Consider the following 27,163-nt stretch of genomic DNA (forward strand, 5'->3'; position numbering starts at 1 on the left):
CACTTCACAATCACTAGAATAGCTAAAATTAAAAAAGACTGACAATACCAAGTTTTGGAAGGAAATGGAGAACTTGAAATCCCTATACGTTGTAGGTGGGATCCTCGTTGAAAGTCACACAGCCACTTTCAAAACAGTTTAAGAGTCCCTCAGAATGTTAGATATAGACTTACCCTGGGACTAGCAATTTCACTCGTAGGTGTACACCAAGATAACTGAAAATATAAATCCATACAAAAAACTTGACACAAATGTTCATGGCGGCATTACTCACAATAGTTAAAAAGTGGAAACAACCCAAATGTCTGTTGACTGATGAATGAACAAAATGTGGAGTATTATTCAATAACAAAAACAAATGAAGTACTGATAATGCTAAAACATGGATAAACATTGAAAACATTATGCTCAATGGAAGAAACCAATCACAAAATAACACACGTCATATGATTCTGTTTGTACGAAATGTTCAGAAAAGGCAAATCCACAGAAGACAAGGTAGGTACGGTTTGCCAGGGAGTAGGTAGAGAGCGCAATGCACACAGGGTTTCTTTCTAGAGCAACAACAAGTTCTAAAATTGATGGTGGTGATGGATGCACACCTCTGGAGATATACTAAAAGCCATTAGATTTACACTTTATTTTTTTTTGAAGTTTATTTTATTTTTGAGAGAGAGAGAAAGAGATCATGAGTGGGGGAGGGACTGAGAGAGAGAGGAGGAGGGAGGGGCAGAGAGAGGGAGGAAGAGAGAAAGAATCCCAAGCAGGCTCCATACTGTCAGCTTAGAGCCTGACGTGGGGCTCGAACTCACGAACCGCGAGATCATGACCTAAGCTCAAGTCCACCGCTTAATTGACTGAGCCACCCAGGCGCCTCTGTCTGTAAAAATATCTAATTAATAAAAAGAAATTTAGAATACCATGATTCCCAAGGCTCTAGCTGCTAGATAGCAATCCAAGCCATTCAGGCAATTAGCTGATTCAGTAAATACTGGATCAAATGTCTAAAATACCTTCAGTGTCCCTCAGGATTTTACCATTTCCCATACAAACGTTATCTTCCCAGGAATCAGGTCCTATAAATTTTGGTTAGAACCCTTGGAAGACCATTCAGACTCACAAATTCCCAATTATCATATCTTCTCAAAACCAACAATTTCATGTTGAGTTATTTTTACTGGACTCTTATCATCCCCATGGCAAATCCCCTTAGCAGAACCTTGTTTGGGGATCTGATCTTAATTAAAATAATTATGCTATCAATGATAAACTCTCACTCATTTTCTTCAACGGTCAGTATCTATGTGTACACATTTGGATTTTTTCTATACTTTTTTTTTAGTCCAATATTTCCAAAGCTAAATAAATAGCTTCTATCAGCCTGTGGTTGAGTTAAAAGTCATCCCCATCTAAATTGTATTTCTTATTATGTATATGTATGTATGTGTGTACATCTGTATTTTATTTTTTAGAATTTTTTTAATGTTTTATTTATTTTTGAGACAAAGAGATACAGAGCATGAATGGGGGAGGAGCAGAGAGAGAGGGAGACACAGAATCTGAAGCAGGCTCCAGGTTCTGAGCTGTCAGCACAGAGCCCGACACTGGGCTTGAAACCACAAACTGTGAGATCATGACCTGTGCTGAAGTCAGATGCTTAACAGACTGAGCCATCCAGGTGCCCCTGTACATAGGTATTTAAAAAAATCTATTGCATTATATTAGTCAGCTATTTCTCAGCTATGCTGAGTAACAAACAACCCCCAATACAAATGGGTTATAGCAATGGTTTCTTTCTCATACACATTGTATACTGGTAGCTGCAGGCTGGCTATAGCTCTACCATATACACCTTCTCATTCCGAGACCCAAACTGAAGGAGTACTCCCTATCTGGAACATGCTATTCTCAAGTTAGAGGAAAAGAGCAGCAAAGTTAGAACAAACTGGGAATTGTTTTTAAAGGTTCTGTTTAGGCATCATGTACACAATGCCCACTCACTTTTTCTGGCTAAAGCAAGTAATGTGGAGGAGTCCAACATCAGTGGGGTAGGAATGCCTTATAGGGATCCCTTATAGGATGCACTCGTAGTCACACATGGCAATGGATGGGGACACATAATCCTCACACTACTAGCAAACTACTGCTCACAGGCCTTTGACCTTTGGACTGTGTTTGTTCAGTCCATGGGATAAGAATGTTTTTTACATTTTTAAAAGGTAGTCACATAGGGGCACCTGGGTGGCTCAGTAGGTTAAGCGTTCAGCTCTTGACTTTGGCTCAGGTGGTGATTTCACAATTTGTGGGATCGAGCCCTGCATCAGGCTCTGGCTGACAGCACAGAGACTGCTTGGGATTCTCTGTCTCCCTCTCCCTCTTCCTCTGCCCCTTCCCTGGTCTCTCTCTCTCAAAAATAACTAAAGGGTAGTCAAATAAAAAAGAGAGTAAGAGAGAGAGAGAAGGAGAAGGCAAAACAGGAGGAGGAAAAGGAGAAGAGGTGGTGGTGGTGGCAGGGGTGACAGAGACTGCATGTGGCTTGCAAAGCCTAAAATATTTACTATCGGTGCCTTTACAGAAAAAGTTGGCTGATCCCTGTTCTTACGGGAAATGAACATAATTAAAACAATAACAATCTACCACAAGCAACTCCCAAAATTAGCTACCTTGAGGAAGGATAAGAGTTAGCTATCCTGTACAGAAATCGATGGCAGACAGTTTGCTTATTTTTTAAATAAAATCCATTTTTGGGGTGCCGGGGTGGCTCAGCTGGGTAAGTATCTGACTCTTGGTTTTGGCTCAGGTCATGATCTCACAATTTATGAGTTTGAGCCCTGCATCCGGCTCTGTGCTGATAGTGCAGCCTGTTTGGGATTCTCTCTCAAAATGAATACATAAAAACTTTAAAAAAATTTTAAAAATCTGTTTTTAGTAGCTTCTATTTTAAATTTCTATGTGGGCATATGCAATAGCCCTGGGCATTTAGGTCCAACAAATTAACAGAGGTTTTTTTGGAGTACATTAAAATTAAAACCTTTTTTTTAAAATCAAGAATACAATCAAAGTGTAAAGGCAACCTACCAAATGGGAGAACGTAAGTCCTACAACTCAACAAACAGTCTGATTTAAGAAAATGGGCACAGGATGTGAATAGACATTTCTTCCAATGAAGATACACAAATGGCTAACAAGCATATGAAAAGATGGTCAATATCACTAATCATTATAGACATCCACATTAAAACCACAATGAGGTATCGCCTCATATCCATCAGATGGCTGCTATCAAGAACAAACAAACAGGGGCGCCTGGGTGGCTTAGTCAGTTAAGCGTCCGACTTTCGCTTAGGTCATGATCTCGCTGTTCGTGGGTTCGAGCCCCGCGTCAGGCTCTGTGCTGACTGCCAGCTCAGAGCCTGGATGGAGCCTGTTGCAGAGTCTGTGACTCCCTCTCTCTCTGACCCTCCCCTGCTTACGCTGTCTCTCTCTCTCTCTCCTGGAAATAAATAAAACATTTAAAAAAATTAAAAACAAACAAACAAACAAAGCCCAAAAATAACAACAGCTGGTGAGGACAGAGAAATTGGAACCCTGTACACCATTGGTGGGAATGCAAAATGGTCCAACTGCTATGGAAAACAGTAAGGCGGTCCTTAAAAAATTACAGAGTATTATCATAATATCCAGCAATACCACTTCTGGGTATAGATACAAAAACTTCAGAGCAGGGTCTCAAATATCTGTGTCCCCATATTCACAGTGGCCTTGTTCACAAGAGCCAAAAGGGGAAAGCAACCAAATGTCCTTTGGCAGATAAATGGATAAACAAAATAAGGCATATGCATACAACAGAATATTATTCAGCCTTAAAAACAAAAGCATTTCTGACACATGTTATAACATAGATGAGCCTTGAGGACATTATGCTAAGTGAAATAAGACAGTCACAAAACACAAATACTGTCTGATTTTACTTATACAAATTACCTAGAGTAGTCAAACTTAGAGACAGAAGGTAGAAAGTTGGTGGTCAGGGACTGGAAGAGGAGGGGCATGGGAAGGTGTTGTTTAATGGGTACAGAGCTTTACTTTTCTCAGATGAAAAGTTCTGGAGATTGGTTACACAACAATGGAACTATATTTAACATTTTTGAATGGTACACTAAAAAATGGTTAAGATGATAAATTTTATGTGATGTGTATTTTGCCACTATTTTTTTAAAAAAAATACTGTGTAAAGAAAAACATACAGATTAAACCTATTTTTCAAGTTAGGAAAAAATGGCTAATTTTATGTGACATGAATCTCACCTCAAATTATTTTTAAAAATCAGGAGGAGGGACTGGTCAGAGGTAAAAAGGAAAGCCCTGGCTTCAGATATGTTGAAGTTGAGATTTGGGAAAGATAATCTAGATAGAGAGGTCTAGAAGGTAGCTAGAAGTGCAAGTCTAGAATTAACTAGAAGTCTAGAAGAAAGGTAGGGGCCCGCAGCAAAGACGGAGAGAAAATGGCTGAAAGTTATGGAAGGAGGTAAGACTTTATCTCAGGACAGAACTTCTGGGGATTCAAGAAGAGTCAGTAAATGAAACAAATGAACTATCAGAGGAGTAGAAGAAAAACACATTGCTGCCCTATCATTAGAGTCCAGAGAAAAATTCTAAAAGAAAGAAGTGGTTATATCAGTGACTGAGAGAAGTAAAGAAGTACAAGAATAAGAGGTAAGAGGTCACGGTGCACGTCATTAAAAACACACTCAGTCGTGTTCATAATCCTTTGACTTAACGAAGTAGAAAATATATTCGTAGGGGCGCCTGGCTGGCTCAGTCGGTGGAATATGCAACTCTTGATCTCGGGGTTGTAAGTTTGAGCCCCACATTGGGTGTAGAGATTACTTAAAAAATAAAATCTTAGGGGCNTAAAAATAAAATAAAATAAAATCTTAAAAAAATGAGAGAGAAAATATATTTGTAAAAGATGACTCTCCCTACATATTTTTGATTGCTTTGATTTGGATAAATAATTTCAAAACAAAAATAATGAAAATCTGAAGTTATAAGATGTTTTTCATATTATTTTAAGCTCTTTTTAGTTTCTGACTAAAATGTCCTGAAATTCTTGGCAGTTAAAATCCCTTCAATCTAAGGGCGCCTGGGTGGCTCAGTTGGTTAAGCAGTCAGCTTGGGCTCTGGTCATGATCTCGCAGTGTGTGAGTTTGAGTCCTGCATTGGGCTCTGTGCTGACAGCTCTGAGTCTGGAGCCTGCTTTGGTTTCTGTGTTTCCCTTTCTCTCTGCCCCCCTCCAGCTCGCACTCTGTCTCTGTCTCTCCTAAAAATAAATAAACGTTAAAAAAATTTTAAAAATATACCCTCAATCTAATTGAAAGCACTATCCTAACAAGCACATTGCTCTCTTTCACTTTCCCTGGAGGGCATCAATAGTTGCAACACTTGGTTTCACAGTGCTTCCGGCTGGTTTACAATCTGTACCATGTGAAGTACAGGGAACATGTTACCTCAACAAATCAAATAATTCGTTTCCTTACTAAACTTGTGAACAGGTTGCTTCTTCGTTTCACCGTCAATGGATGACTCAACGGTCAGATGACATTTTCATGTCCTATCTGTCTGCACCATTTTATTTATTTATTTTTTAATGTTTTTTTTAAATTTATTTCTAGGAGAGAGAGAGACAGCGTGAGCAGGGGAGGGTCAGAGAGAGAGGGAGTCACAGACCGAAACAGGCTCCAGGCTCTGAGCTGGCAGTCAGCACAGAGCCCGACGCGGGGCTCGAACCCATGAACCGCGAGATCATGACCTAAGCGAAAGTCGGACGCTTAACCGACTAAGCCACCCAGGCGCCCCTGTCTGCACCATTTTAAATGTTAAAAACAGCTACTTTGAAATACCTGTAGTGTTCGTACACAACTCCATGGTACTCTTTTTTTTTTCTTTTCACTTATATAACAACATCCTGAGTGCCTACTTATTTCAAAAAAATTCTTTTAATGTTAAATCAACTTTGGTGGGGCATAATTTATAAACAGTAAGATATACCTATTTTAGCTGTTTGGTCCAATGAGCGCTGACAAATCTACACACGTGTATAACCATCACACCCATCAAGACACAGAACGTTTCAATGTCCCCCCCCCGAAAGTTCCCTCATGCCCTTCCAGAGGAAATCCCTCACCCCTGCTCCTGGAAACCACTGACCTGTTTTCTGTTATTATGGATTGGATCTGCCTGTTCTAGAATAGCATACAAATGGAATTATAAATTAGGAACTCTTCTGTGCTTGGCTTCTATCAACATAATAGTTCTGAGACTCCTCCATGACGTGATATACTCCTCTTCATTGTTGAATAGTATTCCACGAACTGAATATTCTACAATTGTTTATCTATTTATTTATTTTGTTTGTTTTATTTGTTTTGGAGACAGAGAGAGACAGGGCACAAGTGGGGTAAGGGCAGAGAGAGAGGGAGACACAGAATCTGAAACAGGCTCCAGGTTCTGAGCTGTCAGCACAGGACCCAATGCAGGGATCAAACCCACAACTGTGATATCATGACCTGAGCTGAAGTCGGATGCTTACCTGACTGAGCCACCCAGGCACCCCTACAATTGTTTATCTATTTACCCGTTGATAGGTGCTTGGGATTTTGGGGTGCTATTTTCATTAAATATTATGAACATTTTTGTACAAGTCATTTTGTAGGCAATGTTTTCATTTCTCTTGGGTAAATATCCAGGACTAAAGTTACAGGGGCACTTGGTAAACATATGTTTAATTTCGTAAGAAATTGCCATTTTATACTCTTGCAGGCAATGTGTGAGAGCTGCTTCATCACCTTACTGAAATGTAGTATTGCCAGTATGTTTAATTTAATTTAATTATTTATTTTTAAAATTTCTTTTTCTTTCTTTCTTTCTTTCTTTCTTTCTTTCTTTCTTTCTCTTTCTTTCTTTCTTTCTTTCTCTTCCTTCCTTCCTTCCTTCTTTCTTTCTTTCTCTTTCTTTCTTTCTTTTTTTCTGTGTGAGAGACAGAGCGTGACTAGGGGAGGGGCAGAGAGACAGGGAGACACAGAATCTGAAGCAGGCTCTAGGCTCTGAGCTGTCAGCACAGAGCCCGATGTGGGGCTCGAACCCACAAACCGCAAGATCATGACCTGAGTTGAAGTCGGACACTTAACTGACTGAACCACCCAGGCACCCCAGTATGTTTAATTTTAGTCAATCAACTGGGTGAAATGGTATATCCCTGTGGTTTTATTTTGCATTTCTCTGACAACCATGGTATTGCTTACTTCTTCATTTGTGAAATGTTTGTCCAAATACAGTGTCCGATTACAAAATTAGGCTGTCTTACTAAGAGTCCTGTATACATTTGACACAGAGTTTGTCAAATGTGTGTATTAAAAATATTTTCTCCTGGGCAGAAGATACGAACAGACACTTCTCCAAAGAGGACATCCAGATGGCCAACAGACACATGAAACGATGCTCAGCATCCCTCCTCATCAGGGAAATACAAATCAAAACCACACTGAGATACCACCTCACGCCAGTCAGAGTGGCTAAAATGAGCAAATCAGAGAACTCTAGATGCTGGCGAGGATGTGGAGAAACGGGCACCCTCCTACACTGTTGGTGGGAATGTAAACTGGTACAGCCCCTCTGGAAAACAGTGTGGAGGTTCCTCAGGAAACTAACAATAGAACTCCCCTATGACCCAGCAATAGCACTGCTAGGAATTTACCCAAGGGATACAGAAATGCTGATGCATAGGAGCACATGTACCCCAATGTTCATAGCAGCACTCTCCACAATAGCTAAAACATGGAAAGAGCCTAAGTGTCCATCAACAGATGAATGGATCAAGAAGATGTGGTTTATCTATACCATGGAATACTACATGGCAATGAGAAACAATGAAATCTGGCCATGTGTAGCAACATGGATGGACCTTGAGGGTGTTATGCTGAGCGAAATAAGTCAGGCAGAGAAGGACAAATATCATATGTTTGCACGTATAGGAGGATTAGGAGGAACTTGACGGAGGAACAAGGGGGAGAAGAAGGGCAGAAATGGTGGGGGAAAGGGAGAGAGGCAAACCATGAGAGACTCTTGAATGCTGACAAAAACTGAGGACTGATGGATGTGGGGGGGAGGGGGGATGGGCATGGAGGAGGGCACTTGTGGGGATGAGCACTGGGTGTTATGTGGAAACTAATTTGACAATAAACTATTTGTAAAAAAAAATAAATAAATAAAACAATAAAATGGAAAAAAAAACCAATACAGAAAAAAAATAAATAAATAAAAATAAAAATATTTTCTCCTACTTTATGGCTTACCTTTTCATTTTCTTAATGGTGTCTTTCAAAAAATAGAAGCTTTGGGGGCACTTGGGTGGCTCAGTTGCTTGAACACCTGACTCTTGATTTCGGCTCGGGGTCATGGGATCCGGCCCTGCATCAAGCCCCTTACCTGGCTCCGTGCTGAGCGTGGAGCCTGCTTGGGATTCTCTCTCTCCCTCTGCCCCTCTCCCCTGCTCACACACTCTCTAAAGCAAAAATTAAAAAAAAAAAAAAACCAAAATAGAAGCTTTATCTTTTCAGGAAGTCAAACAAATTTCAACATTTTCTTTTACACTAAATGTTTTTCTTGTTCTTTCTAAGAAGTCTTTCCCTACCCTCAAGGTCTGAAAGATTTCCCCCCATGATTTCCTCTGGAAGTTTTACAGTTTTCACTTTTACATTTAGGTCTATGGTGGTTTTAAGTTGATTTGTTGTGAACGGTGTGAGATAAGGTCTATGGTGGTTTTAAGTTGATTTGTTGTGAACGGTGTGAGATAAGGTCTATGGTGGTTTTAAGTTGATTTGTTGTGAACGGTGTGAGATAAGGTCTATGGTGGTTTTAAGTTGATTTGTTGTGAACGGTGTGAGATAAGAGCCAAGAGCCATTTGTCCGTTCGGCAAATACCTAAAACCATTTGCCGAAAAGACTATCCTTTCCCCCATAGAAATGGTTTGACACTTTTGTTGAGAACATTTGGCTTCTGGATATAGATATACTTCTGGATTCCTTATTCTTTTACATTGATCTATTAGTCCATTCGTGTACAAAGACCACACTCACTTGATTATGGTACCTTTATAGTAAGCTTTAAAGAAAGATGATAGAAGTCCTCTGACTGTGTTGTCTTTTTCAAAACTGTTTTGGGTTTTCAGAGTACTCTGTATTGCCATATACATTTCAAATTCAATTTGTCAGTGTCTACAACATTTCAATTAGGATTGTAATGAATCTATGGATCCAACTGGAGAGAACGGACATATTAACAATAGTGAATTTCCTACCCAAGCACAAGCCTTCCACTCATGGTCATGGCCAAGTAGCTCTGCATTAATCCACTTGGGCTGCTAGAACAAGGTACCGCAGACTGGGAAGCTTCAACAACAGGAATTTATTGTCTCACATTGCTGGAGGCTAGAAGTCCAAACCCAGGATGCCAGCAGGGGCAGGTTCTGGTGAGAGCTCTTTTCATGGTGTGCAGGCAGCTGCCTTTCCACTGGGTACTCACATGGGAGGCAGGGAGTGAGCTCTTACTTTCTCTTCTATTGGTGGGAACATACACTGGAATGCCAAGTTGGAGCACAATCTGGCTATATCCAGTAAGGCTGACGACTTAGATCATGTATCGTCATGATTCCACTTTAGGGAAGTACACCTGGAAAATTTTTTCGGGCGTACACACAAAGCATAAACAAGTATGCTATAGTATTGTTTGCAATAACAAAAAACTGGAGGAAAAAAATCTAAACATTTTTTACTGGGGAAATGGATAAATTGTGATCAAGCCAGACAGTGAAATATCAAACAGCAGTCAAATGAACAAATCTTAGCCAAGTAATGCTGCACACAAAAATAGATGCAGGTAAACATTAAAAAAATTTAAAAAAAAAAAAGGGGCGCCTGGGTGGCTCAGTCGATTAAGTGTCCAACTTTGGCTCAGGTCATGATCTTGCAGTCTGTGAGTTCAATTCCCATGTCAGGCTCTATCCTAACAGCTCAGAGCCTGGAGCCTGCTTCAGATTCTGTCTCCCTCTCTCTCTGATCCCCCTGCCCCCCATGCTCCATCTTTCTGTCTGTGTGTGTCTCTCAAAAATAAACATTAAAAATTTCTAAAAAATAGAGATGCAGGAAGATATGTGCATGCTACCATCTATACAAAGTTTGAAAACACGCAAAATTTTAAAAAATGGACTGTTATGGCTAAATCCTATGCAATAAAAATATAATCACATACACTGGAATAATGAATATCGAATTCAATACAGTGGTTACCTCTGAGGAGGCAGCAAGTGGAACAGGATTAGAGAGAACTAAATAGAACGTTTCTACTACACTCGTAATGTTTTATTTCTTAAGAAACAAAAAACAGTAAGCCTGAAAGTTAGCATTTCAAAAAGCAACCATTCATCTTCCTGCTTTTCTGAATATCTGAACTATTTTTTTAAGTTTATTATTGAGAGACAGAGAGAGACAGAGCATGAGCAGGGCAGCGGGAGAGAGAGGGGGAGACACAGAATCTGAAGCAGGCTCCAGGCTCTGAGCTGTCAGCAAAGAGCCGGATGCAGGGCTTGAACTCACAAACTGTGAGATAATGACCTGAGCTGAAGTTGGATGCTTAACCGACTGAGCCACCCAGGTGCCCCTGAACTATTTTTTTTTAATGCTTATTTATTTTTGAGAGAAAGAATGTGAGCAGGGGAGGGACAGAAAGAGGGGGAGACAGATGATCCGAAGCAGGCTCTGTGGTGAGAGTGAAGAGCCCAACATGGGGTTCAAACTCACCAACTATGAGACCATGATCTGAGCTGAAGTTGGATGCTTACCTGACTGACCCACCCAGGCACCCCTGAACTACTTCTTTCTTTCTTTTTTTTTTTAATTTTATTTATTTTTGAGAGAGACAGAGCACAAGCTAAGGAGGGCCAGAGAGAGAGGGAGATACTGAATCCAAAGCAGGCTCCAGGCTCTGAGCTGTCAGCACAAAGCCCGACACGGGGCTTGAACCCATGAACCATGAGATCATGACTTGAGCCGAAGTCGGACACTCAATCGACTGAACCACCCAGGCGCCCTACCCCTGAACTATTTCTTAAGAAACTCCCTGAAAACCTTCAACAATAAACTTTTCAGTAAATATTTTATTATTGAGTATGACAATAGGCACCTGTCATTAATTTGATCTGCACTTTCCAATGCCACACCACCCTTAAATCTTCACAATATCAAGAAGCCTGGGTGGGAGCAGTATTGTGTGTAGTGGGGTAGGGCAAGAAAGTTAGCATTTACCAGGTAGGATATGTCATATGATTTAAATATCCCTTGTTATAGACATTAAAAGAGGGGTTCAGAGAACTTGCCCAGCATGTGACAACAAAAAGAGGTCACAGTAAAATTCAGGCTAACTATATCTGGCTGCAAAGCCTGTACTTTTTCCACTATTGCTATGATAGTAAAATAGTACTCCTCTTGAAAGCATCATTAAGATACGACTTAATCCTGTGGTCTGGATGGAGGCGGCAAAACTACGGTAGCTTGCTCATCATGTCACACAGAGTATAGCTCCAGGCAAGGAAGTGGTACCAGTGGAAACTTCTTAAAGAAAGAAATGCATGAATAGCTTGGTTGTACAATTTTCCTAACTTCTCTCTAGTATTTATACCACGAGCCATTCAGATCCTTTGTCTCTCTCCCTAGAAATGTTGGAGGTAATAGCAATTTTACAAATTGCTTCCTCAACTCCCATTAATCTATATGGATGTTTGTTTGCTTCCTTTCTTTGTTAAAAAATGTATTTCATGTGTATAAGTAATCTCCACACCCAACGTGGGGCTTGAACTCACAACCCCAAGATCAAGGGTTGTGTGCTCTATCGACTAAGCCAGCCAGGGGCCCCTACTTCCTTTCTGAGTTGTATGTTGCACCTGTTGTTGGTAGCCTAACAACTTTGTGAGTTCAACAACTATAAATATGTATTATCAAGTAGGTTTCCAAGATTACTGGGTTAAGTGAAAACATGCGACTGTCTGTTCAAGTTTAGGTGTTGGGGGTCTCATACCTCTGAGTTGAGGGACAGTGGGTCAGGTACACCTTTTGTTTGTATACAATGAACCAGGATACATGTGAGACTTGGTTATTATTTACTATCTTTTATTATGATGATGATTATTATTATTGATTTTAGTTTCCTGGAAGACAAAACATAGCTCTAATTAGAGACGGAAGCCACATTCCAAAGCTGTAGAGTCCCCTCTTCTCCCTCAAGTCTTCCCTGGACGGTCCTGGAGGCTCTCTGTAACCTGATGTCTGCTGGCCGACACCGTCCTCTTCTCCTAGCTTTGGCAGAAAGCCAGCGCCTGAAGCTATGAACTCCAGCTTTTATCTTCCATCTGTAGGGTGATTAGTTTGCAAGGAAAGTAACAACTAAAGATGTGGAGAGGTGCCCCCCAGAGACAGCTGTGGGAATCAGATTGGATGTGCACTCAGGCTGTGGGAAATAAAAGACCATTGACTTTGGCATTGGGATGGAAACCTCTGCCAAGCACACACACAAGTGGGATTGCCTGCTCTCTCTCTCTCTTTCTCTCTCTCTCTCTCTCTCTCACACACACACACACACACACACACCCCTTTCAGAGGAGAGGCTCTGTAAAATTCCCCACATATGGCAAACATATTTTAGGGGAAGCACCATGACTAGAGGCCAGTGGGAGAGAAAGAAAAAGAAAATAATGAGAAAAATCTTCAATACGTCTAAATTGTTTCAGTCAGACTGCTGAGAAAGAATGTAGAGGACTGGAGACGAAAATTATTGGTAAGATAAGCATTATAACACAGCTAAATTACTTCCCTACTTCAAATGATTGCTAGAACTTACTCCCATATACAACTATAGCACCTGGGGAATGAGTCTTTATATTTAGCTCCAAGTACTTTGCTTAACATCATGGATACTACATGAAAAGAGCACATTATATAATTAAAAAATATTTTTCTCTAGGTTGCAATTTCAAAAATCCCTTTTTTAAAAAGTGTATTTATTTATTTTGGGAGAGAGAGAGAGTGAGAGCACGTGCATGAGCAGGGGAGGCACAAAGAGAGAGGGAGAAAGAGAATCCCAAGCAGGCTCCATGCTGTCAGCCCAGAGGCTGATGTGCGGCTCGATATCACCAACTGTGAGATCATGACCTGAGCCAGAACCAAGAGTCAGCCACTCAACTGACTGAGCTCCCCAGGTGCCTCCCAAATTCTTCATTTTACTTGTAAATAACTGTGTATGGGGAGGGGAATGAAGGTATATCTAACTTTAGCTGACACTGGCTTTAAGTATAATTGTTTTCTGAATTCCTACCTTCTTGGTTACATATTTAATAATCAATTAAAAGCTTGAATGCATTATAAAACTCCCAAAGAAAGGAACTAACAAAAGCTCTTATTAAACAGACAACTGATCTCTAAGTTATCTGCTTTGTAAGTTTCAAATTTTCACAAAATAAAACAAGAACTTTCCCCAACTCTTGCTTTGAAGACTAATAAGCCTTCATCTGACCATCTGAACAAAAACAACCTGATGATTAAAAGGTGGTGGAGTGGAGGGGCGCCTGGGTGGCTTAGTCGGTTGGGCGTCCGACTTTCGCTTAGGTCATGATCTCGCGGTTCGTGGGTTCGAGCCCCGCGTCGGGCTCTGTGCTGACTGCCAGCTCAGAGCCTGGAGCCTGTTTCAGAATCTGTGACTCCCTCTCTCTCTGACCCTCCCCTGCTCACGCTGTCTCTCTCTCTCTCTCCTAGAAATAAATAAAACATTAAAAAAAAAAAAAAGGTGGTGGAGTGGAAACAACACTGGACTGATGGTCTTAGGGGCCTCGATCTTTTTCTAAATTGTTTTTCATTTTAATTCTAGTATAGTTAACCTATAGTGTGATATTAGTTTCACGTGTACAATACGGTGATTCAATACCTCGCACACATCATCCGGCGCAAATCACATGTGCACTCCTAAATGCACATCACCTCTTACACCCATCTCTCCATCCCCTCCCCTCTAGTAACCACTGGCTTCTTTATAGTTAACAGTCTGTTTCTTGGTTTGTCTCTCTTTTTTTGACTTTGCTCATTTGTTTTGTTTCTTAAATTCCACACGAGGGAAATCATAAAGTATGTCTTTCCATGACTTATTTCGATCAGCATTATATACTCTAGGTCTATCCATGTTGTCGCAGATGGCAAGATTTCATTCCTTTTTATGGCTGAATAATATCCCGTTATATATATTATTTTTATAATAAACATACTGTATATAAATATATTTTATAATATATAAATATAAAATACACAAGTATATTTTATAAATATAGATCAGGGGCCTCATTCTTGAAGGGCTTTCTAGAAATTGAGTTTAGAGTTTTAACCTGAGGATAGGAGAGAGGTGCTAAGGCATCTGAAGTATAAAGATGGCCACGGCTACAGTGCGGGGGGATGGGCTGCTGATATGAGGGTCGGAGGCTGGAGTGGAAGGGTGATATGACTGTCCAGACAAGGAAAGTGAGGCCCTCGAGGTCAGCTCTGGCTCTCTGCTGCCCCTCTGCCGCCAGCTACCGAGGCAAAGGCAGGGTGGGGTGCAGAATAAGGTTCTCTCCCATGAGAACATCTTCTGAAAGTGGTGCCTTAGGAGGAAATAAGAGTCCTGGATTTGCTACCTGCATGACCACAGGTCAAATTAAGAAGACATATTTCTTAAACATTTACTAAGTATCAGGCACCTCTCAGAGATGATTCTGGGGACATTTCATAATTTACTGGACATTTTCATACATTAATGTATTCACCTGTGAAAGAACAGTAATGCCTAACTCGTGTGCTCTTTTGAGGATTAAAAGAGAGGCTTTTCAAATTCTACGTATTTAAAAATAGTAGTTTTCTAATAAACATGACTTTCATTTTTTTCTAAATCCAAAAATGCTATCAGTATTTTCTTTTTAGCCGCCATTTATGGGAGACTCCACAGATTGATAAAAGATGGTGGTTTTTTTGTATGGTAAGACACAAAACATGAACACCATGATGATTCTTTCACCTAAGAGAACATTGCAAATATGGGGCCACGTGTCCACAATAATAACAAGGTCATCAGGGAAACTAGCTTGTTTGATTATACTTCTACTTGAGAATGGCTCTAAGAAGAAAATCCAATCCATACCTCATACTTTCAAGATAAAGCATGAGGAGGAACTTCCCATCATCCTCCATGGACAACTAGAAGCTTCATGGCCGTTCTGAAGGAACTGATGTCCAGGCACTCTACGGGCACTAGGCAAGCATAGCTTCCATTCCAATTATTAAAAACGGTGATGAACAACTTTGTGAACCACTAAACATGAGGTAATATACATTAGGGTAAAGAAAAAGCAACAAAATAAACCAAGGCTTAATTTGGGTTCAAAAGAGCTAATTTTATAGCAAATAAAAGAAAATCTGATTAACATATCAAAGCCATGAAAAAAAGGGGGAGTATAAAAAAACCTAAGGGTTTAATTATTTTTAAGTGGGGGATTGACTTTATGAGAAATAAAATAAAATTTGAAAAAGACAAAAGATATGAAAAAAATGTAACATGTGGACCATTATTCAAACAAGCTAAGTATGAAAGACATTTTGGGAGAATCAGCATAATTTGAATATAGGCTGCATATTTGATGATCATGTGGAATTATCATTAGCTTTAGGTGTGATGATAGTAATATGGTTATGTAAGAAAATATTCTCAGTTTACAGACAGGCATACTGAAATATTCAGGGGATAAAATGCCATGATGTGTCTGCTTTCAAATACTTCAACAACCACAAAGAACAACCTTGATGAGACAAATTACAAAATGCTAGTATGTGGGGGGAATGGGGGGGTACAGTACACTATTCTCCCTACTCTTCTATACATATTTAAAATTTTCTTTACTAAATATTTAAACAAGGAAAGAAAACTTGATAAAATATCCAGTCCATCCACTCAGTTATACTAAGGTTGGTTGCCTGAGTTGAAGAAGGAAATGGATGAGACCAACCATAACTTGAGGTTAGAAAGGCACCTGAGGAAGTCTTCCATATTGTCTTTGTGGGATGAACTGTGGCCTATGGGCTGATGAGTACTTCCCTCACATTTTACTGGCAGGCTACTCAAATTCCTTGGAGAGAGCTGCAGGCAGGAAAAGGAGGCGGCAAGGCACTGTGAGGCTGTATCGAGGCAACACCAGTGACCTGCTCTCTCTGACCTTGACCCACAACCACCATTGGAACCAATGAGCTTACCACATACCGTAAAAAAATCACAAGGAAGGTGCCTTTCATTTTCCCTCCATTATGAGGGAGTTCTCACAAAGTCTCCCATACTGTGGGCTGCTCTTTCAATGGCTGTTTTGAACAACAAAGTATCGTGTTGAAGAAGAGACCTTAATTAGCACAAATTTTAGACGCTTACAGACATCACCGCCAAACACCCTTTAAAAAGGAGGGAAAAGGGGCGCCTGGGTGGCTCAGTTGGTTAAGCGTCGGACTTCGGCTCAGGTCATGATCTCATGGTTCGTGGGTTCCAGCCCTGCGTCGGGCTCTGCGCTGACAGCTCAGAGCCTGGAGCCTGCTTCAGATTCTGTGTCTCCCTCTCTCTCTGCCCCTCCCCTGCTCATGCTGTCTCTCTCTCTCTCTCTCTCTCCCAGAAATAAATAAAACATTTTTAAAAAGGACGGAAAAAATTATAATGTGATCATTCCTAGGGGTATGAGCTCAAAGTGCAAGTATTGGATGTGGTTGTAAATGAGCCTTTAATTTTAAACATCATTTAATGAGGCAGTCTGGCAAAGTGGTTACTTTGTGGAGACAGACGTTTTTGCCTTCCAGAAGTATGGAAACAGATACCGGGAATATTTTCTTAAGAAACAGTATCCTAAGGATCAAAAGGGAGCTTGTATCAAAAACAGCTTAGATGAACAGAAGATGTATCAAGTAACTTAAAAAGTGGTTCTGATGATGGTCAGCAGTATAATGTTGGCGACAGATGGGAAGAGTTTGAATAAACACTGTTTCACGAAATAGGGCAGTTTCAGAGAGAAAGACTGTTCCCCAGGTGGGACCACTAGCTTGAAGAAGGTAAGACCTAAGGGGTAAGGATCTGAAGGGTAAGGAGAGTGAGTCATAATTTGCGTCTGAGTATTTGAAAAGCAGTCATGTGGAAGACAGAGTTGACTTATTCTGTATTTTTAGAGAGCATAAGTCAAAGGAATGGATGGAAATTATAGGGAGGCAGGTACTTGCTCAACATAAGCAAATACATTTATATACTTATAACAATTAGATCAGTCCAAGATTGAATCTGAAAAGTGATGTGGCTTTCTAACCAACTGTGAGGAAGGAAATTGAGGTAAGTTGCCCTTACGGATATTTTAATGATCAGATTCTATTATTTTATCACATTATCTCCAAGCTGGAAACACATTTTAAGCTGATAAATGTATTTATTTTTTAAGGTATTCACTTATTACATATTTTTTAAATGGTCACTATGAATTATTATACTAAGTTTTGTGGGTGATAAAACATACATAAAAATGATGATTGTCAGGGACACCTGACACCTGGGTGTCACAGTCGGTTAAGCATCCAACTCTCGATTTTGGCTCAGGTCATGATCTCACAGTCATCAGATTGAGCCCAGCACTGGGCTCCATGCTGAGCATGGAGGCTGCTTAGATTCTGTCTCCTTCTCCCTCTGCCCTTCCCCTGCTGACATCTCTCTCTCTCTCTCTCTAAAAAAAAAAAAATAAAAGATAATTGTCCGAAGTTTATAATCAAGGAAGGAGATATCCACATGTATAACACACACCATACATGTATACATGTTAACATATGCCAAAACACGTATAACACACTGTTCTTGGGTTGGAGCTTTGTCATAACGTTAAAGTAGATGTATAATGAGGGCATGATCCAGTTAAATTTCTCATCTTTGCTAGGGAGTCTCTTAAGGGCCCTGTCTCTGGTCCAGGCTATCTGTCCGTCCAAGAGTAAACTGATTCAGCCATAGTGATGATATGAGTCAAATATTTTGGCTTTGTTCTGAACCCTTTCTTGGCTTGGACTCAAGAGACTGGACATGGTCTTCCAATTTCCCAGCCAGTTCTCTCAAATCTTCTCAAAAGCTATTATACAAAGAATGAACAATGGGAACTATCCAATAGGCCTTCCAAATGCAATACCCAGTAAAGCAACATGGAATTATGCAAAACCACTGGTTGCTAAACTCTATCCTTGATCACCAGGAGATTAGTCAACAGTATGAATTCATCAGTTTGAATTCGACCCAGGACAGAAAAACAATTCCAGAGTTATAAGCACTAATGAGCTACAACATTTTGGTATACAAAGCAAGTAAAGTATAGTGGAGGAAAAGGTGAAAAATACTATTGCATCAGGATGACATTTACAGATATGAATATAGGGTAAACATCAAAATGAAATCATTGCAGGACACCTGGGTGACTCAGTTGGCTGAACGTCCCACTCTTGATTTCGACTCAGGTTATGATCCCAGGGTCATGGGATTGAGCCCCGTGTCAGGCTCTGCCTTTAGAGTGGAGCCTGGTTAAGATTCTCTCTCTCTCTCTCTCTCTCTCTCTCTCTCTCTGCCCCTCTCCCCCACTCATGTTCTCTCTCTCTCTCAAATAAAAAATAAAAATGAAATCATTGCATATGATGAAGTCACTCTTAAGCAATTTGAGAAGAATCATAGATAGGAGCTATATAAACCATTCAAACTTTTCCTCAAATAATTAGAAAACACAGGTTTTCTTGGTTCTGATCTGAGAAGCTGACCTGAGATTGTTGGAAAAGGATGCTCTTCTCTGGGTTAATGCCACAGGCTAGAAGAACAGCAGTCATGTCCAGGATGCTCTGCCGAAGGGTAGCCGGGTCTTGGGGGACAGTGATGGAATGTAGGTCAACGACGCTGTACAGCACCGAGCCATGTGTCTCCTGCAATCTCACCCACGTCTCAATGGCTCCCAGGTAATTGCCAAGGTGGGGGATTCCCGTAGGCTGAATGCCAGAGAACACTCGCTCTACGGCTTCCTTCTGGAACAGAGGAAAACAGACATTTGCTTTAGAGGCAGAATCCGTGAATCCCATGCCCGTGTTAGCATGGCTATGACTAATTCTATTTTTTACAACTGCAACCTGACAGTCATCATCCTTATGCATTTATTTTGTACTCTGTGCAAGGCACTATGGGAGGTGTTACTAAGGACACATGATATTTAAAATGTGTTTCCTTTCTTGCACTCAAAAACGTACAAATACAAAGGCACATGAAGAAAAGGTCTGGACCCCCAGGAGATGCCAGCTAACTGGAGACAGAGGACATGTTTACAAAGAGATCTGTCACGGTGCAACGTGGCAACAGGATCATAGTCAGTCTGCAAACATAAATAGTGGGGCACGGGCAGGAGTTCCCCCAAGGAAAAGATGACTGTGCATCTGGGGATCAGTGAGAAAGACTGCAGACACTGAACCAAAGTTCACTGGGGATTGAAGGGCTTTTAACATGATTTCAAAGGTTTTTCATGTGATTTCATTCATTTTGTGGCTCAGGCAAGGGAGGCATAGCATGAGAGCCACGAGCTAGTGCTATTTACTTCATTCGGTTTTCTTGAAAAATAATTGCTGATATGACAACTCAGTGTGCAAGCTCTTGGGCTAGAAATGAGAAAACCAACATGCTATTTCTAATGTTGCTTCTTGATAAAGTCACCTAACTGGTTTTGTGCTTCCATTTCCTTTTACTTTTGATCAAATCATACTTTTATTTCTTCGAGAGTAGTTTTTCTTTCTCTATCTTTTTTTAAATTATAAAAACATGTTTGTTAAGGACATATATTCCCACCGGTTTGCACTTTCTAATATTGAAATTGTAATAGGAAAATGAGAAGAAAAAAAGTAATTCAGGATGAAAAAGAAAGGTTATTTTTCTCTGGAATAATTTTGCATTCGGTAGTGGAACACGAAAAATGAATACGCATCAGTAAATGTGCTGTCATTGAAAGGTTCTGCAAAAGTAAAAGGTGTCATTATCATTATCAACAAAATATTAATAACAGCAGCTGTAACTTGCTGGACAACTATGTTACAGGCATTTATGCTCAGGGCTTTATATACATTAATGTATTTAATTCTTCCAATACCCAACACGGCAGGCATTTTATTACCTCTAACTTACAGAGGAGATAACTGAGGCTCACCGATTGCCCATGGTCACACAGCTAGTAAGAGGCGAAGTTGGTGTATCAAAGTAAGTGTCACTTACTTCTTTCTACTAGCTGCTATCCAGTGAGACTTTATCACATTCATTGTATTAATACTGCAACTTTTCTGTAGGCTTGCAAATTTCCAAAAATTAAGGTATGGAGAAAAACTCCACATCTTTGTGTTCTGTGTGCCCACCTTCTCTAGTGTATATACCTAACTGCTGGGTCATCAGGTCAGCACGAGTTCTCTTCAAGTGTCCTACCGTGTATTAAACTACTCCTAACTATGTAACATACTGTGATTTCTACCATCAATTTCTGTTGCCTCTCATCGTCATCAACACTGCCAGTATTCTCATTTTGAGCTAATATGGTGGCTAGGAGGTGAAATCTCATTATGGTTTAATTGCATTTCTCTGTTCAGGAAGTTGAGAACTCTTACGGTTATTGGCTATTTTTATTTCCTCTTCTGTGGAGACCCTATTGAGGTCGTTCTGCCTATTTTTCTGAGTGGATTGTTACTGATTTAAGTATTTTTATATATTCTGGATACTAATATTTTATCAATTACATGTATGGCCAATATATTCTTTACATTGTGTAGCTGTCTTCTTCATGTTATATTTGATGACAAGATATTCTTAATTTTACCAAATATATGATTTTTGACTACAGATTTTTATGGCATAGAAATCTTCCAATACCTTGATATCACAAAGGTATGAGTGTGTATACATATATACATATATAAAGCATATGTATACACATGTGTGAGTATGCTTTGAAGTTTTATCTTTTACATTTAATTCTGTATCCATTTGGAATTTTTTGTATATGATGTGAGGTAGGCATCCAATTTCTTTTATTTCTCCCATGTGGATATATCAGATTGTCTTAGTACCATTTATGGAAAAGACGGTCTTTGACCATTACTCTGGAATGCCACTTCTGTCATAAACCAAACACCCCTTTATGCTTGGGTCTGTACCCAGTCTTTCTATTCTGTCCCATTGGTCTATGTGTCTCTAAAAGGCCAGTAGTAAGTCTTGAGACATAGTGGAGTGTCTTTTTACCTTCTTCTCAAGAGTTATCTTACCCATTCATCTTTGGCTTTTTATATTTCTCAATACATTTTAGAAATGCCTTGTCCAGTTCCAAGAGAAAACAAAAAACTGTTGGGGTTTGTGGCTGAGATTGCATTGAGTCTATAGATTGCTTTGGGGAGAATGGATGTTTTTATATTACGTCCTCTAATCCATGAAACCATATAGCGTGTGGGGATCTAAGGTATAACATGATGATTATAGTTGATAACGCTGTATGGTATAACTGGAATTTGCTAAGAGAGTAGAACTTAAATATTCTCAGCAGAACAAACAAACAAACAAAAACAAACATGTGAGGTGATGGTATGCTAGTTAACCAGGAGGAGGGGGTCTTTCACACGGCATGTGTATATCAAATCACCATGATGTACACTTTAAATATCTTACAACTTCATTTGTCAATTATACCTCAGTACAGCTGAGATATAAAAAAAACAAAAACAAAAAAGAAAGTGATATAAGAAAAAAGTCTGTATACTTAAGTAGCTTTTAAGAGCTAATCTACTAGATACGTGAGGGCCAAAGCTATTCAGATTTTGCCCTTCTCTTTCCTCAAGAATTCTAAGTCCTACAAATACAGTCTCTTTTCCTCACATCTGACTACTTTCCTACCTACTTCTCAGATGACAGCTCTAAAATAGAACGCTATATTCTATCGATGCATCACAGTTCTGTGGTCCAGAAATGCACTTGATCCAAGTACTCGGGAGAACTGAAGGATTTGTGGCTCCAAGGATATGAAAAATATCTTTTAAGTAACTGAGAACAAATATAATCATACCACTTAAAACCACACGTACACACACACACACACACACACACACACACACAGCCTTGCGATGACTATATGACTACTTCCCCCATCATAATTTAGGAACATTTTTGTTGAAACAGTTTGTGGTTGTGAACTGAGGCTGGGGGCAGGGGGCGAGAGAGAGAGAGAGAGAGAGTTAGCATGGAATAAGCACATATCAGTGAGGCTTCTTCAGTACCTTGGGACCATAACCAGCCCTGGGTTCCTGATATGGGAATAAGCAAAGGAGCTTTCAGTGAGGTAAAAAACATGATTAATGGGCTTTAGGGACTGATTGATGAAGAGAGAAAGAAAAGCAGAAAAACAAGCTCTGAACTTAATAAATGGAAGAGGAAAAAAAAAATACCATCCAAAAATACTTCACTTGGGACGAAGAGGGGCTGTTTATGCTAATGTAAAGGCTATGAAGGGCAGAAATATCAAGCTAAAAATAAAGACTATGAATCTTTGCACACATGTTCCTCCATGGTCAAACCAAGGAATCCTTCCCCTGGAGAAATGGGGAAACTAAGTCTCGAGAAAACTGAAAGAGAAAAGCACTACAGGACAGACTGTGGGAAAAAAAGAATGGTAACCAGTGGGGATGGACCAGACACAATCTAATGTATCTCCTCCATTCTCTACTTTCTGAGATTCTATCCATCCGCACAGAGGGAAGGATGTTATCAAGAAGTAAGAGCAACAGGAGAGGTTTTGTTCAATTTTCAAGGAGCTATAAAAAAAAAAAAAAAAAGACAGCCTTTAAATGAGAACTGGATTCCTGGTCTTAAAAATATACAGAGAGTGTCCTGCTCCTGTGCAGTGAGTTTGTGTTCCCATCTGCTCCCCCTGCAAGAGTCATGCCGGCCCGGTAGGGGAGCTCCGCCGGGTACCATGAAATCACAGGGCTGGAATGCAGAGCTTGGGCGGCTGGAGGATGGGGGCTCTGTGTTCAAAAGCGCTAGAGTTGGACAAGAATGAAAATGAGAGGAGCGTGGGCTTCCCAGCGGACAGGAGGCAAGCCACAAAGAACACAGCTTCAGGACTGGCCCCCAGGCTCTGATGAAAAAGTCTGCAATCCCACAGCAATGTGCAGAGGATAAGTAAGGAGCGTTTTACAAGAGAGGGCTTCATTTTTATCTCAGGTGTGATTTCCTTAACAAATGCCACTTCCAATCAATTGATTCACTGGCTCATTTTGTAACAGCATCCGCATTACTGATGGGCAGCTTCATCCCGGGGATTTGATATATTCCAGAGAGTGGGTGGGTGTTCAAATCAAATACCAATTTGACAGACGTGGCTAATACCATTCCTGTCTTAGGTACGGAGCATGTCCAAAATTCACGATCATCTTCCTTGTAATTACCGTACCCAGAAACAACAGAAAAATCGGAAGCTGCTCATTATAGCAGAAGATAGCTTTTGAGATTAGCTAAAAAGAGCTTCTGTCTTTGATTCCAAGTGAATAAAACACATGGAAAGGAGGCTGCCTACTAGCTTTGGAACACTTTCAACTTGGGTATGGTGTTGGGAACCAAGGGCTTGTAGTAAAAACTTCAAGATTCTTATAACCAAGACCTGCTGGTAGCCATCTGTATCAGCAACCATTCATTCACCTCCCCTGTTTTAACTACAGTCAACAACACACCAAAACCATGGGAAACAGCCGCTGCATCTAATTGGTTCAGTAAAGCGCATGTTATCCCAGAGTGTGATATAAAAAAAGGTAACCAATATTATTAACTAATTGGGTTAAAAGTCTCTTTCTGTAAGTCTATATGTTCTTCTAATTATGTATAAAGAAAAATACATTTTAAGGTTCTGACTCCTTGGCTCTCTGCCAGTGTTCCTCAATTCTATCATATATATCACCCTACTGTTTCAGTCCTAGGTTCCTTGAACAGCTCCCATTTTTTCTTTTTCTTTTTCTTTTTTTGAAAATGCCCCCACTACCAATTAGTGATTTCAGAGCTGAAACAGAGGAGACTCGGCAGAGAAAAAACAGCACCTCTGCCATGGCTGGAAGAAGCCAGGTGCTTCTCTGAGGCTTTCTTTGGCCACAGCTCAGCATTGTTCTGCCACAGTCCGCTCTTCCAGAAAGTACGGAGAGCCCAGAGCATGGAGAGAAAATGCTGACTCAGCACCAAGAAAAATGGGTTCATTTTTGCTTAGAAATGAAACCAGATGCTCAGACCTGGGAATCAATACAGTAAATATTAATTCAGTATAAGAGAAAGGGGGTCTTACATCACCCCCAAACAAGAGATGATAAAACCAGTAATTAAAACCGAAGAGAAAAATTATTTTAAAAAGAAAAAATTAGAAGGAAGTGACAAGCCCATTCATCTGTGAGTTCCTCAATGGCACAGATGATGAACACTTAATGTATATTGTTAGGCTATGAAAGAGTTTAAAAGGAATAAACTTGACTTTTAAAAAGTCTACTGCAGACTTATTTAAGCCTCTTCCAAATTTCATGTGCTGCGCGTCTATTTTCCCTGTGTGCTCTGTGTGGCCCCCATCCTGGGATGGAAGGCTTATGCACACACATTTTCCTTCTTGTGATGAACTGCAGTGAGAGGAACTACTCCCTGCCACTTGCACATACCTTATCTTGCTTGATGGAGTTGGAATTATTGGCTTCACTTTCTTTTTTTTAAGTTTATTTACTTATTTTTTGAGATAGACAGAGACAGTGTAAGCAGGAGAGGGGTTGAGAGAGAAGGAGAGAGAGAATCCCAAGCAAGCTCCATGCTGTCAGCCCAGGGCCCGATGCGGGGCTCGAACTCACAAAACTGTGAGATACCGAGCTGAGATCAAGAGTCGGCTGCTTAATGGACTGAGCCACCCAGGTGCCCCTACTGGCATCACCTTCTAGGGAAGGACACTGTGGGGATAGATCACTGGCAGCGGGGTCCTTCCTCCACAGTGGGCTGTGGCCCTTTTAGAATTTCTTCACCTCTGGGTTGGCCTGGCCTTCGAGCATCCTCAGCCACCAATACCTACCTTTTCAGAAGGACAAAGTGTGTCACAGCCATGTTTACCAAAAGACCATGGACACACGGCATACAGCTGGGACCAGAATCCAGAACCCAAGAGCTCAGCCACAGACCACAGGACACTCCACCCCAGGTTTGGGCATTTACCGTGTTCTTTTCTTCTGTAGCGATTTCTTTTGTATCTCAAAAGCTCTCTGGGCTTATATTCTGCAGGTCTTTTTCCTTTGTTATCTTTCCACATGTTAAATAGCAACTCAGCAAATGTCTCCTCATCAGACAGAGATGATAAAGTACAAGGTCTGGGGACTCTGGCTCCCAGAAAGGCTGCAATGTTACCTCAGGGCAGATAAGTTATATTTAAATGCAAAGGTTATTTGGGGGAACCTGGGTGGCTCAGTTGCTTGAGCATCTGACTCTTGGTTTCAGCTCAGCTCATGATCTCATGATTAGTAGGTTCAAGCCCCACATTGGGCTCTGCACTGATGGTACGGATCCTACTTGGAATTCTCTCTCTTCCCCTCTCTCTGTCCCTCCTTCGTGCTCTCTCTCTCTCTCTCAAAATAAATAAACTTAAAAATAAAGAAGAAAATAGATTAAAAACATAAATAAGTTATATGTAGGTACAGAATAATCCAGTCAGTGCTTTTAGTTTTCATTGGAAAGATGATTAAAACTAAATTAACATATTATCTGAAGATGACAAATAACTATAACGTAACATGGTATGTGGTGAGAAACGCTTTTAATTCCTAATGATAACACTGCTTGCTAAACCAAATGAGCAAGTGTCAAGTTCTTGACATAAACATCTCAATGACCACCGCACATTGTATTTTTATGTTCAATGGAAGAGTTAACACAGGCAAGAGGTCAAGAAGTTCTCAACTTTTAAAAGTGTAAAGAACAATCTGAGATGCTTAAGAACAGATTAGTTTTTCCTCCTAAGAAAATTCAAACATTGATCTTAAAGCATTAGATCATCCTGGGGAGAAATGATTTTATCATTACCTCTTGGGACCAACTGATGGCTAACCTTCCTAACCACTGTCACCCGTCACACATCAACCTTAGTGCATGACTAATGTCCCACCTTTAGCTGATGGTCTGAGAATGTTTAACTTTTTGCCCACAGTTGAGAGATTTGGCTATGCACACCAAAGCCCTCACACTATTCCTAAATGTGTGAGGATTAGATTACAGTGGTTTTAAAGCCTTTCTTTTTTAGTTGTGTACCCTTTTCAAATGCAGTATTCTCACTAGATATGCCCAACATGTAAAGCAATCCAAAGAGAAACCTCGTAGGTGGGTGGATAATGGGACAGTGACCCTCACCCCAGCCAGCCTCTGAGGGGGGCCCAGAGCACAGGTCTGAAAACTGCTCAATTCAAGACATTTTCTAAGTATCAGTATTTTGTTGACAATTAAAAAGAAAATGTCTTCCTCAGGGTAGTGGAACACATATGGGAGAAGAAAGTTCTTCAAAAAGAAGGTCTGAGATAACAATGCAAACACTATACATGCTGTGTGCATAAATCTTCTCCTTTCTTCTTCTGGGCTAAGGTTCAAACTTCGTGTGGCCGGTAACGCCCTTCCCAGGCATCCTCCGTAGCCCTACGTGAGGAGCTGAGCTGGCCTGGTGACTGCCGGTCTTATAGAGCTCATTCCTGCCCACGTGCAGACTGTCCCACTGTCTTGGATGCCCTTAATTGCCTTCTCTGCTGGGCAACTCTCCTGGGTCTTCAAGGCCTAACAGTGTCTCCCTCATTCTAAACCTCTTAAACCAGCCTTCTCCTCTCTCTCTCTCTCTCTCTCACACGCACAGAGTCAGCCGTCCCCCCTTGCCTCCCCCTCCTCCTTCCTTCTTCCTCTCTTTCTCCCTCCCCCATACCCAGTCCCCCTCCCCCA

At 40.5% G+C, this 27,163-nt stretch overlaps 1 protein-coding gene across 2 annotated transcripts in view; it reads right to left on the minus strand.

The window, feature by feature from the left end:
• The window catches only part of WARS2 (tryptophanyl tRNA synthetase 2, mitochondrial), a 102,631-nt gene that overhangs the window by 34,978 nt on the left and 40,490 nt on the right, over positions 1-27,163 (minus strand). Inside the window, exon 2 of one of the 2 annotated variants that reach the window (XM_077767501.1) lies at positions 18,931-19,185. In XM_077767501.1, coding sequence (XP_077623627.1) covers positions 18,931-19,185 — 255 coding nt within the window. Of the gene's footprint in view, positions 1-18,930; positions 19,189-27,163 lie in introns of both variants that reach the window. The other variant, XM_077767495.1, reaches the window with a different exon arrangement.

The sequence above is a fragment of the Crocuta crocuta genome, unplaced genomic scaffold (assembly GCF_008692635.1).
Source record: "Crocuta crocuta isolate KB4526 unplaced genomic scaffold, BGI_CrCroc_1.0 scaffold180, whole genome shotgun sequence".
Classification (NCBI taxonomy): domain Eukaryota; kingdom Metazoa; phylum Chordata; class Mammalia; order Carnivora; family Hyaenidae; genus Crocuta; species Crocuta crocuta.